General features: G+C 48.3%; 12 protein-coding genes across 12 annotated transcripts; 6 read left to right on the forward strand and 6 right to left on the reverse strand.

Annotated features, from left to right (window-relative positions):
• Positions 1 to 378: 378 nt before the first annotated feature.
• On the reverse strand, positions 379 to 1,713 carry N7518_006062 (uncharacterized protein; the record flags this gene model as incomplete). Its single annotated transcript, XM_057186989.1, has 1 exon — positions 379 to 1,713. One exon carries the CDS (start codon positions 1,711 to 1,713, stop codon positions 379 to 381), a length of 1,335 nt encoding a protein of 444 aa, XP_057038692.1.
• Positions 1,714 to 2,921: 1,208 nt separating this feature from the next.
• N7518_006063 (uncharacterized protein) lies at positions 2,922 to 4,682 on the forward strand (the record flags this gene model as incomplete). Its single annotated transcript, XM_057186990.1, has 3 exons — positions 2,922 to 3,180; positions 3,241 to 4,051; positions 4,130 to 4,682. The coding sequence occupies 3 exons, from the start codon at positions 2,922 to 2,924 to the stop codon at positions 4,680 to 4,682; spliced, it is 1,623 nt and encodes a 540-aa protein (XP_057038693.1).
• Positions 4,683 to 5,313: 631 nt separating this feature from the next.
• N7518_006064 (putative oxidoreductase, 2OG-Fe(II) oxygenase family) lies at positions 5,314 to 6,273 on the reverse strand (the record flags this gene model as incomplete). Its single annotated transcript, XM_057186991.1, has 3 exons — positions 5,314 to 5,835; positions 5,894 to 5,927; positions 5,984 to 6,273. The coding sequence occupies 3 exons, from the start codon at positions 6,271 to 6,273 to the stop codon at positions 5,314 to 5,316; spliced, it is 846 nt and encodes a 281-aa protein (XP_057038694.1).
• Positions 6,274 to 7,040: 767 nt separating this feature from the next.
• N7518_006065 (uncharacterized protein) lies at positions 7,041 to 8,174 on the forward strand (the record flags this gene model as incomplete). Its single annotated transcript, XM_057186992.1, has 3 exons — positions 7,041 to 7,172; positions 7,411 to 7,776; positions 7,941 to 8,174. 3 exons carry the CDS (start codon positions 7,041 to 7,043, stop codon positions 8,172 to 8,174), a joined length of 732 nt encoding a protein of 243 aa, XP_057038695.1.
• Positions 8,175 to 9,013: 839 nt separating this feature from the next.
• On the reverse strand, positions 9,014 to 9,682 carry N7518_006066 (SIMPL domain-containing protein; the record flags this gene model as incomplete). Its single annotated transcript, XM_057186993.1, has 1 exon — positions 9,014 to 9,682. The coding sequence occupies one exon, from the start codon at positions 9,680 to 9,682 to the stop codon at positions 9,014 to 9,016; it is 669 nt and encodes a 222-aa protein (XP_057038696.1).
• A 1,187-nt stretch (positions 9,683 to 10,869) lies between these two features.
• N7518_006067 (uncharacterized protein) lies at positions 10,870 to 11,499 on the forward strand (the record flags this gene model as incomplete). The annotated part of the gene is made up of 2 exons (XM_057186994.1): positions 10,870 to 11,245; positions 11,294 to 11,499. 2 exons carry the CDS (start codon positions 10,870 to 10,872, stop codon positions 11,497 to 11,499), a joined length of 582 nt encoding a protein of 193 aa, XP_057038697.1.
• Positions 11,500 to 11,517: 18 nt separating this feature from the next.
• On the reverse strand, positions 11,518 to 11,896 carry N7518_006068 (uncharacterized protein; the record flags this gene model as incomplete). The annotated part of the gene is made up of 2 exons (XM_057186995.1): positions 11,518 to 11,775; positions 11,822 to 11,896. 2 exons carry the CDS (start codon positions 11,894 to 11,896, stop codon positions 11,518 to 11,520), a joined length of 333 nt encoding a protein of 110 aa, XP_057038698.1.
• A 1,344-nt stretch (positions 11,897 to 13,240) lies between these two features.
• On the forward strand, positions 13,241 to 13,435 carry N7518_006069 (uncharacterized protein; the record flags this gene model as incomplete). Its single annotated transcript, XM_057186996.1, has 1 exon — positions 13,241 to 13,435. The coding sequence occupies one exon, from the start codon at positions 13,241 to 13,243 to the stop codon at positions 13,433 to 13,435; it is 195 nt and encodes a 64-aa protein (XP_057038699.1).
• Positions 13,436 to 14,174: 739 nt separating this feature from the next.
• On the forward strand, positions 14,175 to 14,984 carry N7518_006070 (protein kinase family protein; the record flags this gene model as incomplete). Its single annotated transcript, XM_057186997.1, has 1 exon — positions 14,175 to 14,984. One exon carries the CDS (start codon positions 14,175 to 14,177, stop codon positions 14,982 to 14,984), a length of 810 nt encoding a protein of 269 aa, XP_057038700.1.
• Positions 14,985 to 15,112: 128 nt separating this feature from the next.
• N7518_006071 (uncharacterized protein) lies at positions 15,113 to 15,325 on the forward strand (the record flags this gene model as incomplete). The annotated part of the gene is made up of 1 exon (XM_057186998.1): positions 15,113 to 15,325. One exon carries the CDS (start codon positions 15,113 to 15,115, stop codon positions 15,323 to 15,325), a length of 213 nt encoding a protein of 70 aa, XP_057038701.1.
• Positions 15,326 to 15,937: 612 nt separating this feature from the next.
• N7518_006072 (N-acyl homoserine lactonase family protein) lies at positions 15,938 to 16,852 on the reverse strand (the record flags this gene model as incomplete). Its single annotated transcript, XM_057186999.1, has 1 exon — positions 15,938 to 16,852. One exon carries the CDS (start codon positions 16,850 to 16,852, stop codon positions 15,938 to 15,940), a length of 915 nt encoding a protein of 304 aa, XP_057038702.1.
• A 408-nt stretch (positions 16,853 to 17,260) lies between these two features.
• Positions 17,261 to 19,046, reverse strand: N7518_006073 (fungal specific transcription factor domain-containing protein; the record flags this gene model as incomplete). The annotated part of the gene is made up of 3 exons (XM_057187000.1): positions 17,261 to 18,824; positions 18,878 to 18,975; positions 19,026 to 19,046. 3 exons carry the CDS (start codon positions 19,044 to 19,046, stop codon positions 17,261 to 17,263), a joined length of 1,683 nt encoding a protein of 560 aa, XP_057038703.1.
• Between the last annotated feature and the right edge of the window lie 177 nt (positions 19,047 to 19,223).

Below are 19,223 nucleotides of genomic sequence, written 5' to 3' on the forward strand. Positions count from 1 at the left end.
GGCTCGGTGGCAGCCTTTTCCTATTCAACTTCTGAAATCCGATGAAATTGTGCCTCTTGCACTCTGCAAGAGGAACCTGCGGATCGCCTCAGTGGAATGTGCCTTGAAAGCGCCGGAAAACATCGTAAGGAGTATGTGCGACTATGTTGGGCGAGAACTAGAGGTGTATAATATGGCCTATGGCGTATGCAGACATACGACAACGCAGATTGTGACATTTTTAACCAAAATCGCCATAAATCAATAGTACCTGTCTCTTCTATCATATTACAAAATTGGAGTTAGGCCCACATTGAACTCCGTGATAATGTCGTGGCTGTTCCCCTGCTGCCTGTCGGAATCCCCTCAATTGAGCTTTCTTTGCTCTTTTTCATCTCGCTACATCCGCTGGTATAAATTCATGCCACACTTAGAGTATCGCGCCATAATAAGCAGGAGACAACCTATCATCATGGAGGTTCCCCCGAAGAGCTGCGCAAATAGATACTGACCCCCGTGGAGATCGATGAGGGCTCCTGCGATCGGAGGCCCGGTCAAAGAGGCGACACTAACAATAGAGAAGATCATCCCGATACGGACTCCGGCCTTGCTCGGTTCGTCCGTCAAGCTCGCTAGCGCCGATGGGAAGAGACTCTGCACGCCGCCACCGAAGAAGCCGTAAATCACAACGAAGGCTGTGAGACCCCCGTAAGATTCAATAGCAGCCCAGCAGTATAGTAGGATGGCCGCTGTGGCGCTGACTGGAATAAATGTGTTGACGGGGCCGCAGTACCGGTCCGAAAGGTACGCTGGGATTAGACGGCCGGGCAAGCCTAGCCCGTTCATGATCATCAGGATGGAGAAGGAGGTGTAATCAGAGACGCCTATGATATCTCGGCTGAACGAGCGGACCTGGGCATATTGGTCAGTTACGATGAACCACAAAAGTGACAGGAAGGAAACACTAGATGGGGCTGAACTAACATAATAATAGGCATAGTAGACGGCCCAAAAGCAAAAAAACGTCCCCAACGCGAAGAAAGTGTAGGAAAGATCGGTGAACGCTTTGAACTCGATCAAAGGGCCCAACTTTCGCGGGGGCAGCCGCTGCCGCACACAGGCCAGGATAACCACTGCATTGAACAGGAGCACAAAGCCCATGACACGTATAGTCCAGGCGAAGCCGATGCGGTGCAGGAGGGTCTGCGCGATAGCGGGGAATACCAGGCCGCCGGTGGCCCCACCACATGCGGAGATAGAGATGGCTATGGTGCGCTTCCGCGTGAAATAGGTGGACATCAAAGCGACGATAGGGCAGAATAGCAGTCCGTCCCCGATGCCCTGACAGATACCCTGAGAGAGCAGTAGCTGCCAATAGCTAGTGGCCAGCGAGGTCATAAAGACGCCCAGCAACTGTAGGAACAGGCCTGCGCCCAGGGTGATGCGGAGATAGCCCGCATCCATGGCTCGGCCGGAGAAGGTTCCAAGGAAGTAGACGAAGAAGATCTGTAGCGAGCCGACCCAGGAAATATCCGAGGCATTGCGATTCAGAGAGGTGGTATAGTAGGACTGAAAGATGCCATAGGAAGTGATGTAACCCCAGACATTGAAAACAATCAGATGGCCACACAGGACTTGCAACCATGCCGTAAGCCCCCCGTCTGGAGCATCTCCGATCAAAGGTGTTTTTGGGGGAGACTCCTGGACATCTTCTTGGAAATCGACAGATCCCATGGCGCGAGGGATTTTGAACGCTGGGGAAGATGGTGGAATAGCTTCGAGTGAGAAAAGAGCAAATACCAAGGGGGAGCATGAAGTAAACGGAACAGAGGAAGAGTGGCCGGTCGATCCTCGATAAGTTACTAGCATTTCTGGTTTTATTTGGTGCCAGCCCGTACAAATGCCGAGAAACCATTGAGTCGGGACCTATACAACATACATACTAGTATGGGTGTCTCGCGCAAGACAAGATTAGTCAAATTACCGATTGGACTGGAGAGAAAAAAAAAACAGTATTGTAATGGCTCTGTATTTCCGGGCTTTGCGGCGCAATTAAGAGTCCATCGGGGCACCGCAGATCCTCTATAGTATTTTGTACAGTCAAACCCCGTAAACCCCGATCACTTTCGAAAAAGGGCTCCCCATATTTCTTTTCGATAAAGAGTGCCAAGGCTGCCTAATTAGGTATAGTTCCCCCGGGTCCACAAACTTCCCTTTCAAAAGTGGGCTTTAGGGCCTACCGTCCACGTGACTAATATAAGTCTATTGGTTCGCTTTATTTTCGGGATTATGCTGGTCCCTAAAATAAAATAACCATATAGTGCAAAAATGGCACGTTACACAGCCCAAAATGCCAAGGCCCTCACCACTTTGGAACCCCGTTTTCTCTCAGACAATTATATGATTTAAATGGGGTTTGACTGATTAGTGTAGGTTTGCAAGGTACCTACGTAATGGTGCTCGGATATCAATACATAGAATAACGATTGGCAGAGCGGGGCCGGGCCGGCTGCCGGCGGAGGCCCCGCGGAGGGCCGGAGGCCGCGCTTATTCGGTCTCTGCTCAGTCATCTCCCCGAGGGTTCCTGATTAGGCATGTGACATGTCCATATTGCTCGGCCAAGTTCCCTGTAAGATGGTTATTGTTCCTACAGTAATAAAATCCGCTAATGCAGCTAGTATCATATTACCATCTTTAGCTACTAAATAGTATATTTTGAATGTGCCTATGCTCCAATCTAGCATGAAATAAAATACAGGGAGAAGAAGAAGAAAATCACATAGATCCTGCACACTGCCTAATGAACCTGCGCCTCCCGAGTCTACTCTGTTACAATCTCCTCACTTGTTTAGTTCCCCTATACAGGGAAACCCTGTATCCCATTTTTGCCCTCAAACCTTGGCAATTCAACTTTCGCACGGCTATTGGGGTTCCCTGCCACGATGAAGAAGACCACTGGGAACGCTGGCGCGCAGCCTCAGCCTGCCAGTATTGATAACATGCACGGTGCCACCTTCATCATGGAGTCGTCGGCCGACAACAAACCGCTTGCCATTAGCGCCGGTACTTTCAATACTTCCAACGAGAAGCCCGAGCCAGAGATCGAATCGTTCCAAGAGCTAGAAGCAGGGCAGAAGCTTCATCTCCCGCTTATTCTTACCTTGGCTGGAGCAGCCTTTCTCAATGCAAGTCAGGTGCTAGGTCCGAAATCACATGCATTCTTGCTGACGATATAGCAGACACTCGCCGTCCAGTCAACAGTTATCATCCTTCCCAGTATCGGCCGAGACCTAGGTATACCTGCTGAGCGCCAACAGTGGATTATCTCGGCCTATTACCTTTCCTTTGGCTGCTTTCTGCTCCTTTTTGGTAGATTTGCAGACATCTTTGGACGTCGCTCCGTCTTCCTCATCGGGTCCGCTTGGCTCACCATCGTTACCATCCTGGTTCCGTTCGCACCGAACGAAATTGTCATGGACCTATTCCGAGGCCTACAAGGTCTGGGTGCAGCTGCCAACGTTCCGACTGCGATCGGGATCCTCGGTGCTACTTTCCAGCCCGGTAAGTATAAGAACTACGCATTTGCTATCTACTCGGCCGGGTCTTCCTGCGGATCGGTGCTAGGCAATATATTTAGCGGTGTGATCGCGCAGTACGTCAGCTGGAAATGGATATTCTGGGTATCCGCCATCCTCTGTGGAATTGTCACCGTGGCCGGTCAAATATTGATCCCACACTCAAAGGTTGAGGCTTCCTCTTTCTCCGACCTTCTGGTCAATGTTGATTGGGTAGGCGGCACATTGGTGACTGGAGCCATAATACTCCTTAACCTTGCTCTAACAGAAGGCAACGTTGTCGGATGGACGAAGTCCTGGGTTCTGTTATCGCTCCTGCTTTCCTTCGTTTTGTTACTCTTGTTCGCCTTGTGGATATGGTACCTTGAGAGGAAAACGGAGAGGCCGCCTCTCTTGAGGATTTCTATCTTCCGCAACAGCCGTTTCAATGCCGCACAGGTCATCATGGCCACACTGTTTGCGGCTTTCAATAACTACCTCGTCTACGCGACGTACTTGTAAGTGTCATACCTCCCTATCATGGCTTCCTCGAGGGACTGGAGATGGATAAGAGCTGACAGCTATGTCTTACCTAGCTACCAAGACTATATGGGACTCGGACCACTAGACACAGCTATTCGGTTCATACCGACAGGAATCATGGGCTTTGTGGGGAATATCATTGCCGCCAAACTCCTCTCCCGTGTCCCGGGTTACTACCTCCTAGTTTTCAGCTGCAGCTGCGTGGGCATTTCATGCCTCCTTATGGCCGTTCCCATACCACCGTCGACTACCTACTGGGCTTACAGCTTCCCAGCCATGTTGTTGTCTACATTAGGAGCCGACATTGTCCATCCGACACTCAATCTTTTCACATTGCAGTGCTTACCTCTAGAAGATCAGGCCCTCGGCGCGGCGCTGATTACTGCTGTGTTGCAGGTGGGCAGGGCCGTTGGAATCACGATTGCAACCGTGGTGCAAATATCGGTAGAAAGGAGGGCCATAAGCCACAGGGGAGTTGAGGGTGATTTATCTGCCTTACTCCAGGGACTTCACGCCAGCCAATGGTTCAATTTCTCGCTTGCCGTTGCCGCATTCACTGTAGCTCTGCTGTTCTTCAGGGGCAAGGAAAAGGTAGGCGCGATTTGACGGTAGGAGTCTTGAGCATCTATAACCAAGCGTCCGGTGATTGGGATATTGAGAGTAGAGCTTCAGCCAGGCCTCAAACAAGCACTTGAAATTCTCATAAGTAGCACATTGTTTGAACTTTGATCTCTCCACCTACTAATTATATAATAATTAAATAAAATTCCACAGCCTATATTGATACTGAAGAGGGAAATGCACGATGGGCAGCCTGGCCATGCAGGCAAGACGAGAACGACACAACAACACCAACCATCCAGGACGGTCAGCTAAGGACAGCTCCCCTCAGTGACGAGATATGCCCACTGTCTGACGGGATTAATAAAGGCACCAGTCGCGTATTCGCACCGTGCGGGTGTTCGGATCGCAGCCAAGCGGGCGGGCTCTGTCAGCCCCTGTAACTCCGGTCAGCTTATTAGCATGGAGAAGCACCAGTGTGTTTATAATAAATTCACATGACAGACTATAAATACTACGGAGTACGTAGAGCATATATGTATCTACAGGAATGTAACCCATAGGTCATAGGTTGGCAAAAGTAACGATAATTGTTGCTAAGTCCTACAAAACTATCTGTTCAACCTGGTGCCGAGCTGCTGGGCCAAATCGGTTAACAACTCGGTGGCCCTTGGCCCTATGCGGCCTTGGCGGTGTGGGAAGGGCGAAGAAAGTATGATAGAAAATACCGCTTCACAGCCCCGTCCCTGGGCTGCGTGACACGATGCAGCGGCGAGTGGAATTTCAAGTCTGATAAGCGTCGCAGGGAGTCGGCCACGGTGACGAGGGCGCACCCGGGCTTAGGGACCGCTGCAAAGTCCCATCGGTCCTGCTCGGGAAGGTAGACATGCAATCCCAGCTGCTCGTAGAACAGTAGGGTCAAGCTCCCGCTATCGGTGTGCTTATTCTCGACCACGTCAGTGGCCTTGTCAATTGAGGGCTCGTATATGAGCTTGAGGCCGGTATCGCTGCTGTCTGTAGTCTGATGGTACGCTTCAAACCGTCCGTCGCCCTCCAGACCCAAGGAATCAGAGAGTGATGAAAGTATACTCATGGCGGCGGCATGGCAGAGCTTGTTGAATTGCCGGACTCGATCGCTTTCATCCTGCAGAATAGACGGGAGTCTTAGGTCACCACGGAAGAGCTCGTCATCGGCAAACTTGTGAAGATAGTTAGCAGAGTCTCTGCCACAAGCAACGGATAGGGCTGATAAGTACCTCGAATGTCTCATCACAATCACTGCTCTTGTAACTTTGATAGAGTCGGTTCAGCTGATGCCAACAACGAGTTAGAAGAGTGTTTCTTACCCACGGTCGCTGGAAGCAGGTTGATCCTCACGGAAATCCTTCAATTTTTCTGTGAGGGGACGTTGAAAATAACGGTCCGATAGCGCATACAACTGCTGCGAGGCGTCGAGTATAGCTTCACTGCTCTGCTTGAAGTCCAAAAAAAACGCTCCAGGACGTGTAGCAGCATCGTAGAGTTTCTGCCTCTCCTGAGAGTCACCGGTCACAATGCGTGCTAAGTCGACTGTCACCAAGTGCGCCATGTTGAGGTTTGCACCAGCTTCATTGGGGACCTGGTGGATGGTTGTCATTGCGGTTCTTTCGGGGGAAATTTAGAAGGAATGGTGTATAGAAAAAATGGACAGAACGAATACTCGATCAAGATCAGTGAAGAGGAGAGTTAGATACATATGTATGTAGTACGGTAACATTCGGAATCAGATTTACTGTCGAGTTAAGGACTTAGTAAATTACTACTCTCACTCAGCGTCTCGCCAGGAGAATCTCGAAAGTACGGTGCCGTAACGCACTATATTCGTCTAGCATGGGTCTCGTGGTGCTGGGGCCCACAAAAGGACGGATTATAGCTCGGAGGCCGCGGCCTCTCATACCTACAACATACGCTGGTAAGCCGATAGACAGGGAAAGCCAACAAGTGGGGGAGGAAATCTGCTACCCTGCCATGCCAGGCCGGCCGAAAAAGAACGCTAATGCACATACGCCAAAGATAATATATCTGTACGGAGTACTCAGTAAATATTTGTACATTATGTGGTATTGGTATTATCAGCACCTCCAAATAGGCTAGGAGGTGCATGTGCATTAGCGTGAATCCTCGCCCGAGCTGGCATGGCAGGGTACATACAAAGGAAAAAAGGAGTGGCTTTCCCAAACAGGCATGCCTATGCGAGACATTGATCGAGGAGATAACCAAAGCATGTGTCTCATATAATAAATAGAACGAGTGCACTTGTGGTTCGACCTGATCGATACCACCATATTACTCTTTTTTTTGTTTTTTTTTTCACCACGTCGGATCCTAGTAAACTTACCAAATTAGAAACCTAACACATACAAGATGACTCGAGTCCGTGTGGGGGCTGTCCAGGCCGAGCCCGCCTGGCTGGACCTGGCCGCCGGTGTCGCAAAGACCGTTGCATTAATCCAGGAAGCTGGTGCGAAGGGCATCAATGTCCTGGGTTTCCCCGAGGTGTGGATTCCGGGCTATCTGTGGTAAGGGAATGATGCCACCGCAAGCGCACACTAGAGGTCATTAACTGACCTAGTCGCCCCATGCTCGATAGGACAATGTGGACGGGCAGCGTTGTGGACAACATGGAGCTTATGCACCAGTACATGGCCAATTCACTAAACCGTGATTCCCCCGAAATGGATACTATTCGTCAGGCCGTCAAGGAAGCGGGTATATTCATCGTGCTCGGCTACAGCGAACGCGAAGGGGGAGCTTATACATGGCGCAGTCGTTCATCAACCCCGGCGGCCAGATCGTGCACCATCGGCGTAAGATCAAGCCCACCCATGTGGAGCGGTCTATCTGGGGCGAGGGCCAGGCGGAGTCTCTCCAAACGGTGGTCGATTCCCCCTTTGGTCGCATTGGAGGCCTGAACTGCTGGGAACACCTCCAGCCGCTCCTACGGTTCTACGAGTACTCGCAGGGGGTGCAGATTCACGTCGCTAGCTGGCCGGCGGAGTTCCCGGAGCCCAAGGGGTTGAAATGGCCTTTCCATGAAACGGACGTGGCGAGTCGTAATGCCAGTCAATTCTTCGCCATTGAGGGCCAGGCCTTTGTGCTGGTTTGTACGCAGGTAGTCAAGAGAGAGAGTCTCCAAAAGCAGAACCTGGTTGAAGGAGGGATTATCCAAACGGTAATTCTCATTTTTCTCATCTGTGTTATTTTTGTTTTTTTCTTCTTCTTTTCTTTCCATCCGTGGTGATAGTTACTGATTTCTGTGAGCAGCCTAGTGGAGGGTTCTCTATGATATTCGGACCGGACGGAGCCTCTCTCGTGGAGGCACCCCCCGCTGGGGAGGAATGCATCCTGCAAGCTGATATCAACCTCGGAGATATTGACTACGCCAAGGCAATGATTGATACGGTTGGCCACTATTCCCGCCCAGACCTACTGTCGTTGAAAGTCAACACCGAGGCGGCGAAGTGCGTTTGGACAACTGGGGGCAACCCAAGTGTATAGCCGAACGAGTAAGTACTATTAAAATTCGTCATTTAAGCGCACATCAACGTGCTGACATCTCTTTCCTAATTTAGCTGCATACCTAGCCTTATACATGTTTCTTGAGCATATCTCTATGCGGTTTCATCACAAAGTTAACTTGTTGAGACCGTTGTTTGCCTCATATAGATAGTATCTTGCTTCCCCACCTGGACTTCCTTTCTCTCCCTCTCTTAGCTAGTGAATGCAACAGGTTTTCTTTCCCCCATTATAACTAATTAGTCAGCTGTCGGGTGTCTGTTGACTAAGGCACCAAGCGGGGAACACATTGTCTACTTAGTAGCTCTCTCCCTCTCCTCTCTTCCTCTCCTCTCCTCCTTCTCCCCTCCGTCCACTCTGATCCTGAAGAATCTGACACGCTGTTTCTCCATATCTACATCGTATTCAAACTCTAAGAATTGCCTCTCCTTTAGGACGACTGTTCAAAAACGATTCGAAGCTTAGGAGCCCCCTCAGGCAAGGCAAGAATTAATCGACTTCCAGCATAGGAAGAACACAGAGGCTAGAGCTGCCTTCTACACTTCGTGCTGGTTCTAGAGTTGAAACACTGCCGCTGAACTTCTTTGTGGATGATTACGACACGTACATTGATTCTATAAGTTGGTTGCATGATTCCATTCCCGGGGCTTTATGGACTTCAGCGGGGCTTTCTTTAATGCTAACCGAGGCTCAAAAAGGATTGGAACATATAATACGAATATATCACATATTCAAGATCTTGATAAATCAAACATGTAGTCTAGTGCAACCAATATCCACAGTCCACTAGTTGGGCCGAAGAAAGAACAACGCCAAACATCTCACGCAGCTTCAAAAGTGACATTAACCTGGCTTTCGACATCAATATCCTGAGGCGTGAGGTCCAGCGCCGGAGAGTCATCCCCAAAGAGAGTAGTACTATTGCAAGCACCAATAAGTTGTCTAGTCCTGTAGGGACTCGCTTGTTGGTCGGAAATTTCCACCACGGAAACAGAGCGTCCGAGCACTTCCGAGTAATCATCAGCTTGCTGGATAGCATCGCGCAGTGCCAATTTGCGTGCATCCGAAGCCAGTCGTCTGCCGGTTTCGTCGGTGAGACTCCAATCCAGGCTGTCGATCTCCACCTTGGGATAAACCAGCAATTCTTCGATCGCGTGGTTCAACTCTGCGAAGTCCCGGAAGACGGCTTTGAAGGATATACTGGCATGGTATGGATTTGGCAAGGGCTGGTCGTGTCTACCTGTTGACTTTGTCCAGGTTCTGATGTTCGTGGATGAGAATTTTGTCATAGGGGCATCGGGCTCATTGTCGGCAGAGGAGGGAAAGGCTGATTTGATCCAGGTTTGTAGGTTGCTCGATAAACTTGACACTTCCTTGGCGACTTTGTCTTGCTCGGAGCCATTTCCCTTTACTGAGAATCTGAGGGTGGCAAGTTCTGGGGCATGGGTGACGGATGATTTGCCCGTGACTATGATTTTTAGGGGAGGCATGATGATTTGTGAAGACTTGGGTTGTGAGGACTTTGAGGATATCTTGCAGTTGATAAATATTTATAGGAAGCTGAAATCTATCAGCCCTGCAGGCAGCAATCTCCGCTCAGCCTCACGCCAAGCCCACAGCCCCTACCGGTACAACCTATAATCTCCTACTTTATTTATAGCGAGGCTGACTTTCATCAAAGATGCATTTACCGACAGCCTACGAAGGGCCAGCGTTCAAAACCCGCTTTGGGGGCTTAGTGATGCCTGAATGCCTTAATTAGCACCATTTTCTAACTAACTAACTAACTACAACATAACTAGTGCAGTGGGGGTTTGCAGAGCAGGATGACTAAGCGGCTATGTGACATAAAAGCACTCCCGAGGCATAGATAGCAACGCAGACACCTTTCCACTTCCATTCTCAGTAGTCACCCCATGGTGTTCTCCTCTCTAGCACCCTACTACTCCCAGTGACGACTCTGCTCTCACACCTGTTTCGCAGACAGGGCTGTCGGTGCCCCTTAGGGGTCCCCTCTTCACTAGTTACACCTAACTATATAACTTCAGTAATAAAATGTAATCTTAACATTATTGCATACCGTTTTAGTTATAAGCTATCAGTCTCAGTCCCCTCATAGAGATTTTGTAATGCTCTATGTTGATACATGCTCAATCGCAGATTTCTAGCTCCTAAAATATTACGGATGGCGGCCATCGATTGCATACAGGGACGGAGGGATTCGTTTGGCCCTGGGGTTGTTTGGAAGAGACAACTAAAGAAATAAAGTAGAAACTTGCGATAACAATGTCTTCTGTGAATCATAATTTCCATTATAGTTCCAGGTAATTCAGATCAGATATTCTCATTACCCCGCGCGTATCGCTGAAGTCGTATACTTTGAGGCTTCATGCACCATGTCTGCCTCCTTGTTTCATCATTTCAAACTATGATTGGTCTTCTTGACGATTCGACATTTCCATAAGTTTCCATGGATTTCTGCATGGCTGGAATCAGGGCCAAAACTTTACAACTGTTTCCAGCTGTTTCCAACGGATTTCAACAACCTTCAAGCATTTTTCACTTGTTCTAGAGAGATCTCGCCTCTTTCTGATTACATCTAAGCTTGGTCCCACATACAGTATATACTCCAGTGATAATCATTTTCATTATCTCTTAATGAACGAAGAGCAGATAGATGCCTTCGCAAAGTCTAACTGCAGACGAGGCCGTGGCGAAGCTCTTGAAGTTCTCAAAGTTAACGCATCACCGTACCTATCTGAAAGACTCTGAACAAAAGCGAGTTGACGATGCTTTTCAGCTCCTAACAAATGGACGACCTTCAACGGATGCGAAAGGTGCTAAGCAAAGAACAACATATCTGGAGACTCAACGGAACATAAGGAAGAAGCACGGCGACACAGGGGTTGTTCTTTGTGCGGCTGGATTGGGACCTTTTGCCATTGCGAACATGAGAGATGAGGAGCGCGTATATTTGCCTTCTAAGCTGTCCGAAAAATGGAATGAATTGGAGCTCGACGTCTTTGAGAAGCTAGCTGACGGAGTGACTCGAGGTAAACGATCTTTGCTCCTTCTCTGTGACTAAGGCTGACCAAGGAAAGACGCTACCCTTACCTCTGTTCATGGTGATGTTTATGAGGTCTCCATGGACGATCTGAAAAAAATCGCGGCGATGCCAGGCCAAATCACCGGCATAATGCGCCTAACCGACCCCTACAACAGATATCAATCGTCCTTCGTCACAATCCCAATATCTAGGGAGTTGACAGATTCCTTAATCATAAATCGTCAAAGAGTTATCGAGTGATTTATATCATGTCCTCTCCTAAACGATAACATATCCCACTTCAATCGATCCAGATCCCCTCAAAAACCAGCTTTTATCCCACGGGACAAGCACCAAATGGCCAGCAAATTCAGTTCCTACCATATCAATGTATGATCCGTCATCGTCGGTGATGTGGATGGCACCTTGGCTTTCTATGACATCAACAATAACGGCGATGGCTTTCGGAGGAGGCTTCATTCGGGTTGCTTTCGGAAGGGCAGTCCATTCTATATTTTCACAATCGTCACGGTTTAGCTGCAAATAATTAGCATTATCCAGTCTCCAACTCTAGAGTACATACATTTCGGTTCACTACCCCTGTAAGATTTCCTCGTGGAATAGGATCAAGCTTGTACTTGCGCACCTGGTCGATCATGGCTGAAGTGGCACGTTAGCTCGGGGCCAATTATGAGCAATAATGGAATTCCTCCAGTAACAGTTGGGTTTTCTAAAGAGAAACTGACTTTGAATGATAAGATTGATTATACTGAAGTACACAACCGCGGCGAAAAGTTCGCCTCGTGTTATTTTAGTTCGCAAGATGTAGGACCTTGTAACCAGCTTTTGTATATCCTGGTTTTTTCTCCTCTTGTGATGTGTCGGTTGGTTGATGAGAAGCAATGGGCTGTGTGTCGTCGTATGGTCTGAGGCAGGAACAATCAAGTCTTCAAAATCACAAATAGTCGGGTCAATCGGGTATCAATGCATAGCATCTGTCAAATGATGAAAAGGCATTTCGCATCGTAATCTCAAGAATTGAAGGGTAAAAGATGGTAGTAACTGTTTCCTCTCACGAAGAGGGGCACAAAATGGTGGGGCGAGGATAGCGGAAATACTTTTCTCCCCCCAGGCTGGCACTGCTACGAATTGGATATGGAAAACAATTCCAACCAAGACCAACCAAGTCTACGCAGTCAAATGTTAGGACTTAATGTTGAATATTTTGGTATGTTGGAGTAGATGCGGTTTATCCAATCTTAGAGGCCATACGACTCGGCGTAGAAAAAGGAGAGAAGCAGAAGGATGTTGATTCACCAATATACGGGGCAATGGATAACTGAAGAACTCTCGAGAACAGTTTTATGAGAACTAGAGTCCCTTGGAGCACTGATAAGGCGTTCCTCTCAGAGAAGTGGACGGACAGTGTTAGACTTAGAATCATTCTACTTTCCTATATGTTACTGTAGTCCGGATAAAGAGAATAAAACTAGATGGAAAGATTTGGAGATTCCTGGAATGGGTTGAATTCAACTGGAAAAGTCTGTAATTCGGTTTTCTATCGTAGTCTTAGTCATAGCCAATAATGTACATGATCAGATCTTTAGCTCGTCGAATACCGAAAGGTAATTGGAGGAGGCGTATCAGAGGCTATATCCGGTCTAGATGACGAGAGAGATGCATAGTCAACACTTTACATGACACTAGGGAGATAGCCAATATGATCATGCGGGGGAGAAGACAATACATCGCGGACATGGTCGTGATTCATTCATCAAGCTAGATAATGGTGTTGACCATAAGCTGCACTGACCCCTCAGCTCGAGGGAGACTTTGCGAGATGAATATATAAAGGCATCATAATTCCGATGTCAACATGAGAATCACAAAGCTTTTGCTCAACTATCGCTCTACTATTACTCAATTATCCTCTGGCCACTGGCTCTACACTTTAACTTCTATTGCCTTTCGGTCAAGAACAACTTACGGTCTGAATATCATCATGGCTTGCGGATGCGAACGACGTATTGCCCGCAGAAAGTATCAAAACTGTACTGCTACCCCAAAGCATGAAAAAGAAGAGATTGCAATGGTCCAGTGCCCCCAGCCCGGTGGTAGCAACTGCACGGGATACAAGGATGTATACTTGGCAACCTCGGTTGTCAGGGTTCCGGGCCATATATGCCCAAAGTGTTAGAGAAGTCGTTGATATGTACGTATGCTAAACAGATCAAAATTCGAAGTGCCTGAATGACTGACGGTTCTTAGATGAAAGGAAGGCCATGGCCGGACGTGATCATGTCCACGAACTGTGAAGATTTTTTGGGATGGACTTCGTTCGGCTGGTGGTGTGAGGATTAGGTACTGCGCGTGGACTATAGCTGAGGTAAATTGTTTTGTACTGAGTCCAATATGTATGGTGCTGTCAACTGCGTAATTCATCTCGCCATCGGTGAATGCAGTTTACCACTTTAGCTATCCCAATGTATTTAATGCCTCGTCAATTCCCCTAATATGTAGTTTCATCTAATGTGTAGCGAATACGTAGAGGCTACTACTGTTTCCTTCTTTCTATACCCTTTTAACTGTCCACGCATAGATGTACTACTACAGTATTTAGTTTGTTTTGTGATCATATCACTAGAAGAGAATCGACCCCGATTCGACCCCGATTGTTTATCTAGTTAACTATTATAGGAGAAAAACCATTATTAAGAAGCTAATACACCTTGAAATCTAGTTACTCGATCAAGCCAACTTTCTGCTGGCAATACCAGCCAATCATTTCGATTGTCCGGTGCACCATCCCCCGCCCGAGCAACATCACGCGCCTTAACTGTTCATTGTAGGGTTTCTTTCAACTCGCAATTCTATCACCCCAAATACTGAGCTTACCAAACCTTTTCCATATAACATTTTTCTTCCCTCGACTCGCCATGTTGGACGACGCAGAAGTTGTTATATACAGGCATTACTGCCCCCCAGGGGTGAGGAAGGTCATCGCCTCGGGGAGCAGTGCGTTCATTGGAGAAGTGGATGATTTGACGGTCATGAAATATCCTCTCGCCCCTGGCGGAGACATGAGTCGTCTCGAAATCGAGAAAAAGCTTTTCGAAATTGTCGGGTCCCATGAACGCATAATAGGATTCAGGGGCTTCTCCGATAAGGGGCTCTACCTCGAGCGAGCTGTAAACGGAACCTTAGGCTACTATCTCCTCGAATCAGACAACGCCCCCCCTTCGATCCAGCAGCAGTTATCCTGGTGTCGAGAGGCTACCGAGGCAGTTGCATGGATCCATGCTCAGGGCGTCATTCACTGTGATATCCAGCCTGGAAATATTCTCCTCGATGAGGATCTTCATATCAAGCTGTCGGATTTCCAAGGGAAACAACTATCGAGCGATGGAACAGTACTGCTTGATGGCGGAAGCGGGGAGCCCGTCAGATTCTACTGCCCTCGGGCCGATCCTTTTGATGCGGATGTCAAAACAGATCTCTTTGCGCTGGGTTGTACTATCTACTTGATCATGATGGGGTACTCGGTCTTTCCTGACATTGTCGATGGGGAAGATGGGTGGTATGAGCAGGTCCGAGAGAGGTTTGAAAAGCAGCAGTTCCCACAGGATTCGCATGCGTGCAGTGCTATTACTTCGAAGTGCTGGTTGAAGGAATACGAATCCGCGGAGGAACTGCTCCGAGATATTGAGATCGTCGAGAAGGGTCTTAGAACTGGTCCGGCTACATAACTTGATTGATGGCTGTCATCCCTTTAGATATTTATTTTTCCTCTCACCTAGTTTTGCCAACCCTTCATATCATCTTTCTCTTCTCTTACATGTTGCTGACTGCTTTGCCTTGCGTGTACCCGATCTCTATGGACTTTCCAGAATTTCGTCCAGAAGTTCTCCTAGTAGTCCGTAATGGCAAATATCACACGGGTACCATGAAAGGCTGTTTCAAGACTCGCCAGATCTCAGATATCCGCCTACACTATCTCGAACCCCTTTACGGCGAGGGCCTTCGCCTTGTCACTCTCGGTATCATGGATCAGGCTACGGGTATTCCATCCTCCGGCTTTCAGAAATGACGATACAACTGATCCCCCTTGCCCGCCTGTCGCTCTGACTATTACAATGAGCTTTTATGTCATGGTGGAATTTTGGGTTGTGAAGCGTTATATGTTACGTTACGGGGATTCTGAATATGTTAAATCTCCGGCTATTCTAATCTCCTATTGTTTCAGGTTATGCTTAATTATTGATTTCCACGGGTTCTTACCGAAAGCCGGGTGGCGAGCGCCTCATGTTCTTTCGGCCATGATTTCGCCACTGGCTTTGCGCCGCTAGATGGAAGTCGGCAGTCGGTATCGGCTTTGCCACAGTGAGCTCGGTCCGAGTTCGGGTTTCTTTCCACGCTAAGAGTAGAAACCCTTACCCTCCACATCTCTCTTACCCATAGGAAGACGACTGTTGTTTCCAAGATCGGCGGACCTGGTGGCTTCTGATTCTCAGGCAAGGTATCAATTCTTGCAACGATCCATACAGATAGAGCACTATGCAGTCGATTATTACGCAGGCTCCTTCGCTACAAAAACGAAAATATTCTAATATTTCTTCCATTTAGATACATATTAGTCCGATATTAGTACATAGCTTCCTCCATCAAATAACATAATATTGTACATGGTATTGAAACACGATCACTCTTTCTCACGAGGCCGGTAGACTACTCGCTCAGCAAGCAAGCGAGGTGTGTTGATGTCATGACTAGGCAAGATAACGACATCAGTCTCTTTAGCAAACTGCTTGATAGTCTTCAGCGTTTGATAAGCACGCATAGGGTCGTCATTTATCCCATCGGGCTGCTCCTTGTCCAAAAGGTCCAAGCCATATGTTGCGTCTCCAGGGAGGAAGTATGTGACCCGACTCTGTCCATCTTCCCCGTCGCCGTAAATCACCAGACTAATATGCCCAGGAACATGACCCGACGTATCGACGATGGCAATTCTACCATCTTCTGTCACAGGATAAGACTGCTTCCATGGTCCAAGTGGTCTGTCCTGCAGGTCCACAATCTTCGGCGAGAACCCTTTTGGCCAATGATTGGGTGTGGCTCCCTCCATGCTTGCAAAGAGAGGATGTTCCCCGAAAGCATTCCAGTGCTCACGGCTGATGTAGATAGGCAGGTCAGGTGCCTCCGCAACCAGATCCTCTAATCCACCCGCGTGGTCGTTGTGCAGGTGGGTCAGAATCACGGCTTTGAGGTCAGTCGCCTTGATTCCGAGCTTGTGAAGTTGCTCAAGGACTCCGTCTTGGTGTTCGATGATGAACACGCTTAGGAAGCCGTTCAAGATAGCCAGTCGTGGGAGATATCCGGCGTCGTTGCAGCATGGAGATTGCCCGGTGTCCATGAGGAAGAGACCTTCGGGGTGGCGAATGAGGAATACCCCGACTGGCAATGGCTCAGTCCATGTTCTGTCGCAAATTGCTCGGAGGCGTCGAAGAATCGGAATCTTGCTCAATGGTTGCGAGCGCATTGAGGGTCTAATGCGTACCGTTCCCGTTGTGAGGAACGTCAGCTGTACGCCTCCGGTGGTGTTCTGATTGGATGCCATAGTGTAGTTGTTCTTTGCTAATGAGTGAGCTGGAGGAATTATTTGAGATGAGAATCTTATGTTCAATTTATATAAAAGTCCTAGAAGAAATATGCGACACAAAATGGCCGAAGCGGCAAACCCGAGAGCCGTAACTTTGCCGAGACACCAAATATCGAGTTCATCCGTCGGGGGAATTAATTGACCGTGTTTCTTTGATGGGCGCAATCCCTAACCTTTACACTGATTCTATAGAATAGTGGGAATTTATCAGTTGCCTACTAAATTCGTATACCAGCGATAACTTCTTGAATGCTTCACCAATGTACAAATGAAGAATAGATACACTAGAATCTAACTCTACAGTCTAGCGACGTAATAAGGCTAGTACTATGAACTTTCTATTAGAGCCAGTATTCACAGCAGTATTTAGAAGCTCATAGGACCGTCAAACAAAAAGGAAGACCAATCCATCGGCCAATCATTGCTATCTTCAGGCAGAGTGAGAAGCGCGTCCGGTGGTTGGTTTTCGCTAGCTTCCGCAGTTCTTAGAATCCTAAGCATAGGGCAAAACCTCGAGGGGAAAGGGAATAGCTGAGCCAGTTGAATTTGCCCAGACACCGGAAGAGCACCGCACGTGTTATCGGCTTGAGCGGGAACCGAATCTGCGCGCATATTGTTGAGACCGTTGATTTTGTTGAGTACAAAAGTAGCGGAGGTATGCTTCTCTCTCATAATTTCCAGCACCTGTTTGCTGATTCTGAGTTCCTCATCGCGGTCAGGGTTCAATACATCGCTGTCTCCGAAAGCTCGTGGGATTCCGGCGACGAGGTTAGCCCAAGTATGCATTGCCAGTAGGTATTGAACATCCTCGTGATAGAGAATCTCCTCATACAGCCGAGAAACACAAGATGAAGCAGCCATTGAAGCGTATTTGAACAACGACGGGTTGTCCCGGCGGCCAAGGAAGCATGTCAAAATGACAGTCACCAGGTAAAATATATGGAGCTCAGCAACAGCGCGATTGTATGGTTGTCTAGTTTCGACGTCGAACAATTGGATTTCGAGGGGCAACTGTTCTCTCCACACTCTCAGGCCATCCAGGTTCAGATACACCTGCTCTGATGAGGCCTTATCGACTCTGGCCAGGTCCACAACCTTCCTGAGTTTTGTACAGAGAACTGTTAACTGGCAGAAAACGCGTGATACGAGATCGACATGTTTGAAGTCACTCGGAACAGGCAGTGGCACAGAGGTTTCCAGGGGAAACATTCCAGGACGCCCACAGCAGGCCGTCTGCAATGTATCGTTGATAAAGAGATACCACCACATCCTGCGCGCTCTTCCTGGATCCTCTAATCTGCTGTACGTCTCATTCTCGTGTAAGTGCAATTGAATCGCGAGTCGGATTGCCATACCAGCCCATTGCCACGGGTTGTCTAGCACTATCGCATCAGGGGAATATGGAAACCAGGTGCTGAGGATGCAAAGAGCGCTGAGCATATTCAATGGAGCTGGATCGTGGTTCAGAAAGAGCAATGTTCTGATCCGCCCGTAGATGGCAAACGTGGTCCACTCGGCTGGCCCTGCTGTTTGACGCATGGTACTTCCCGCGAAACACAGGCATTGCTGTAACAAAGTAGAGGTTTCTATCTCGGATTGCCCACGATCCAAAACCGGGACGAAGTAGAACAGCTCACGGAAATAGAAATCGGTAAGCGCTTGGGCGATGATGGGGGATGGAAGACGACAAGCTTGGCTTATGTCTAGGATGAGCTGACTGCCATCGATGGAATTCGGCTGTTGCGAGCCGTTGACATCCCCAGGTCCCACACATGTTATATCCCGGCGGCCAAGATGACGAAAGGGAGATGGTGCTTCCTGTACTGTGCTTTCCTGTGTCACAGGGACTGCTCGGCTTGGCGACGGGATACTTGTATGTGACGAATAGAGCGAAGCGTGGAGGGCTCTCCTTCGCTTTCCAATGTGAGGTCTATAACGTCAGCTTATAGACCTCGGGAAATATGTATCATTACGCAGTCTTACTGACACGTATAGCCTATACGCTCGCAACGGCTACATTTACCACTGCGCCGGCCTTCTAGGTCGCAACGGATCTTCATCGCTATCAGTCTTGGTAGGAGCTATTCATGAATTAACAACATACCTTGCTACTGTGGCATCGGGTGCATACAGCATTTGCCCTAGGTTGCATATTTAACGATTTCGATAGTGCGTCGGCCAACAGGTGATTGTGCATGGTGGGATGTTTTGCCGAGTACACGGCAATTGCCGCCCACAGCCGAGTATGATGTCATAACACAGTACATACAACAGTCAATAGCAATTGACAACTCTCGCTCCGAAAAATTATATGTTTATCAAGAGATAA

The sequence above is a fragment of the Penicillium psychrosexuale genome, assembly GCF_028828465.1.
Source record: "Penicillium psychrosexuale strain IBT 29551 chromosome Unknown utg000004l, whole genome shotgun sequence".
In the NCBI taxonomy this organism is placed as follows: Eukaryota; Fungi; Ascomycota; class Eurotiomycetes; order Eurotiales; family Aspergillaceae; genus Penicillium; species Penicillium psychrosexuale.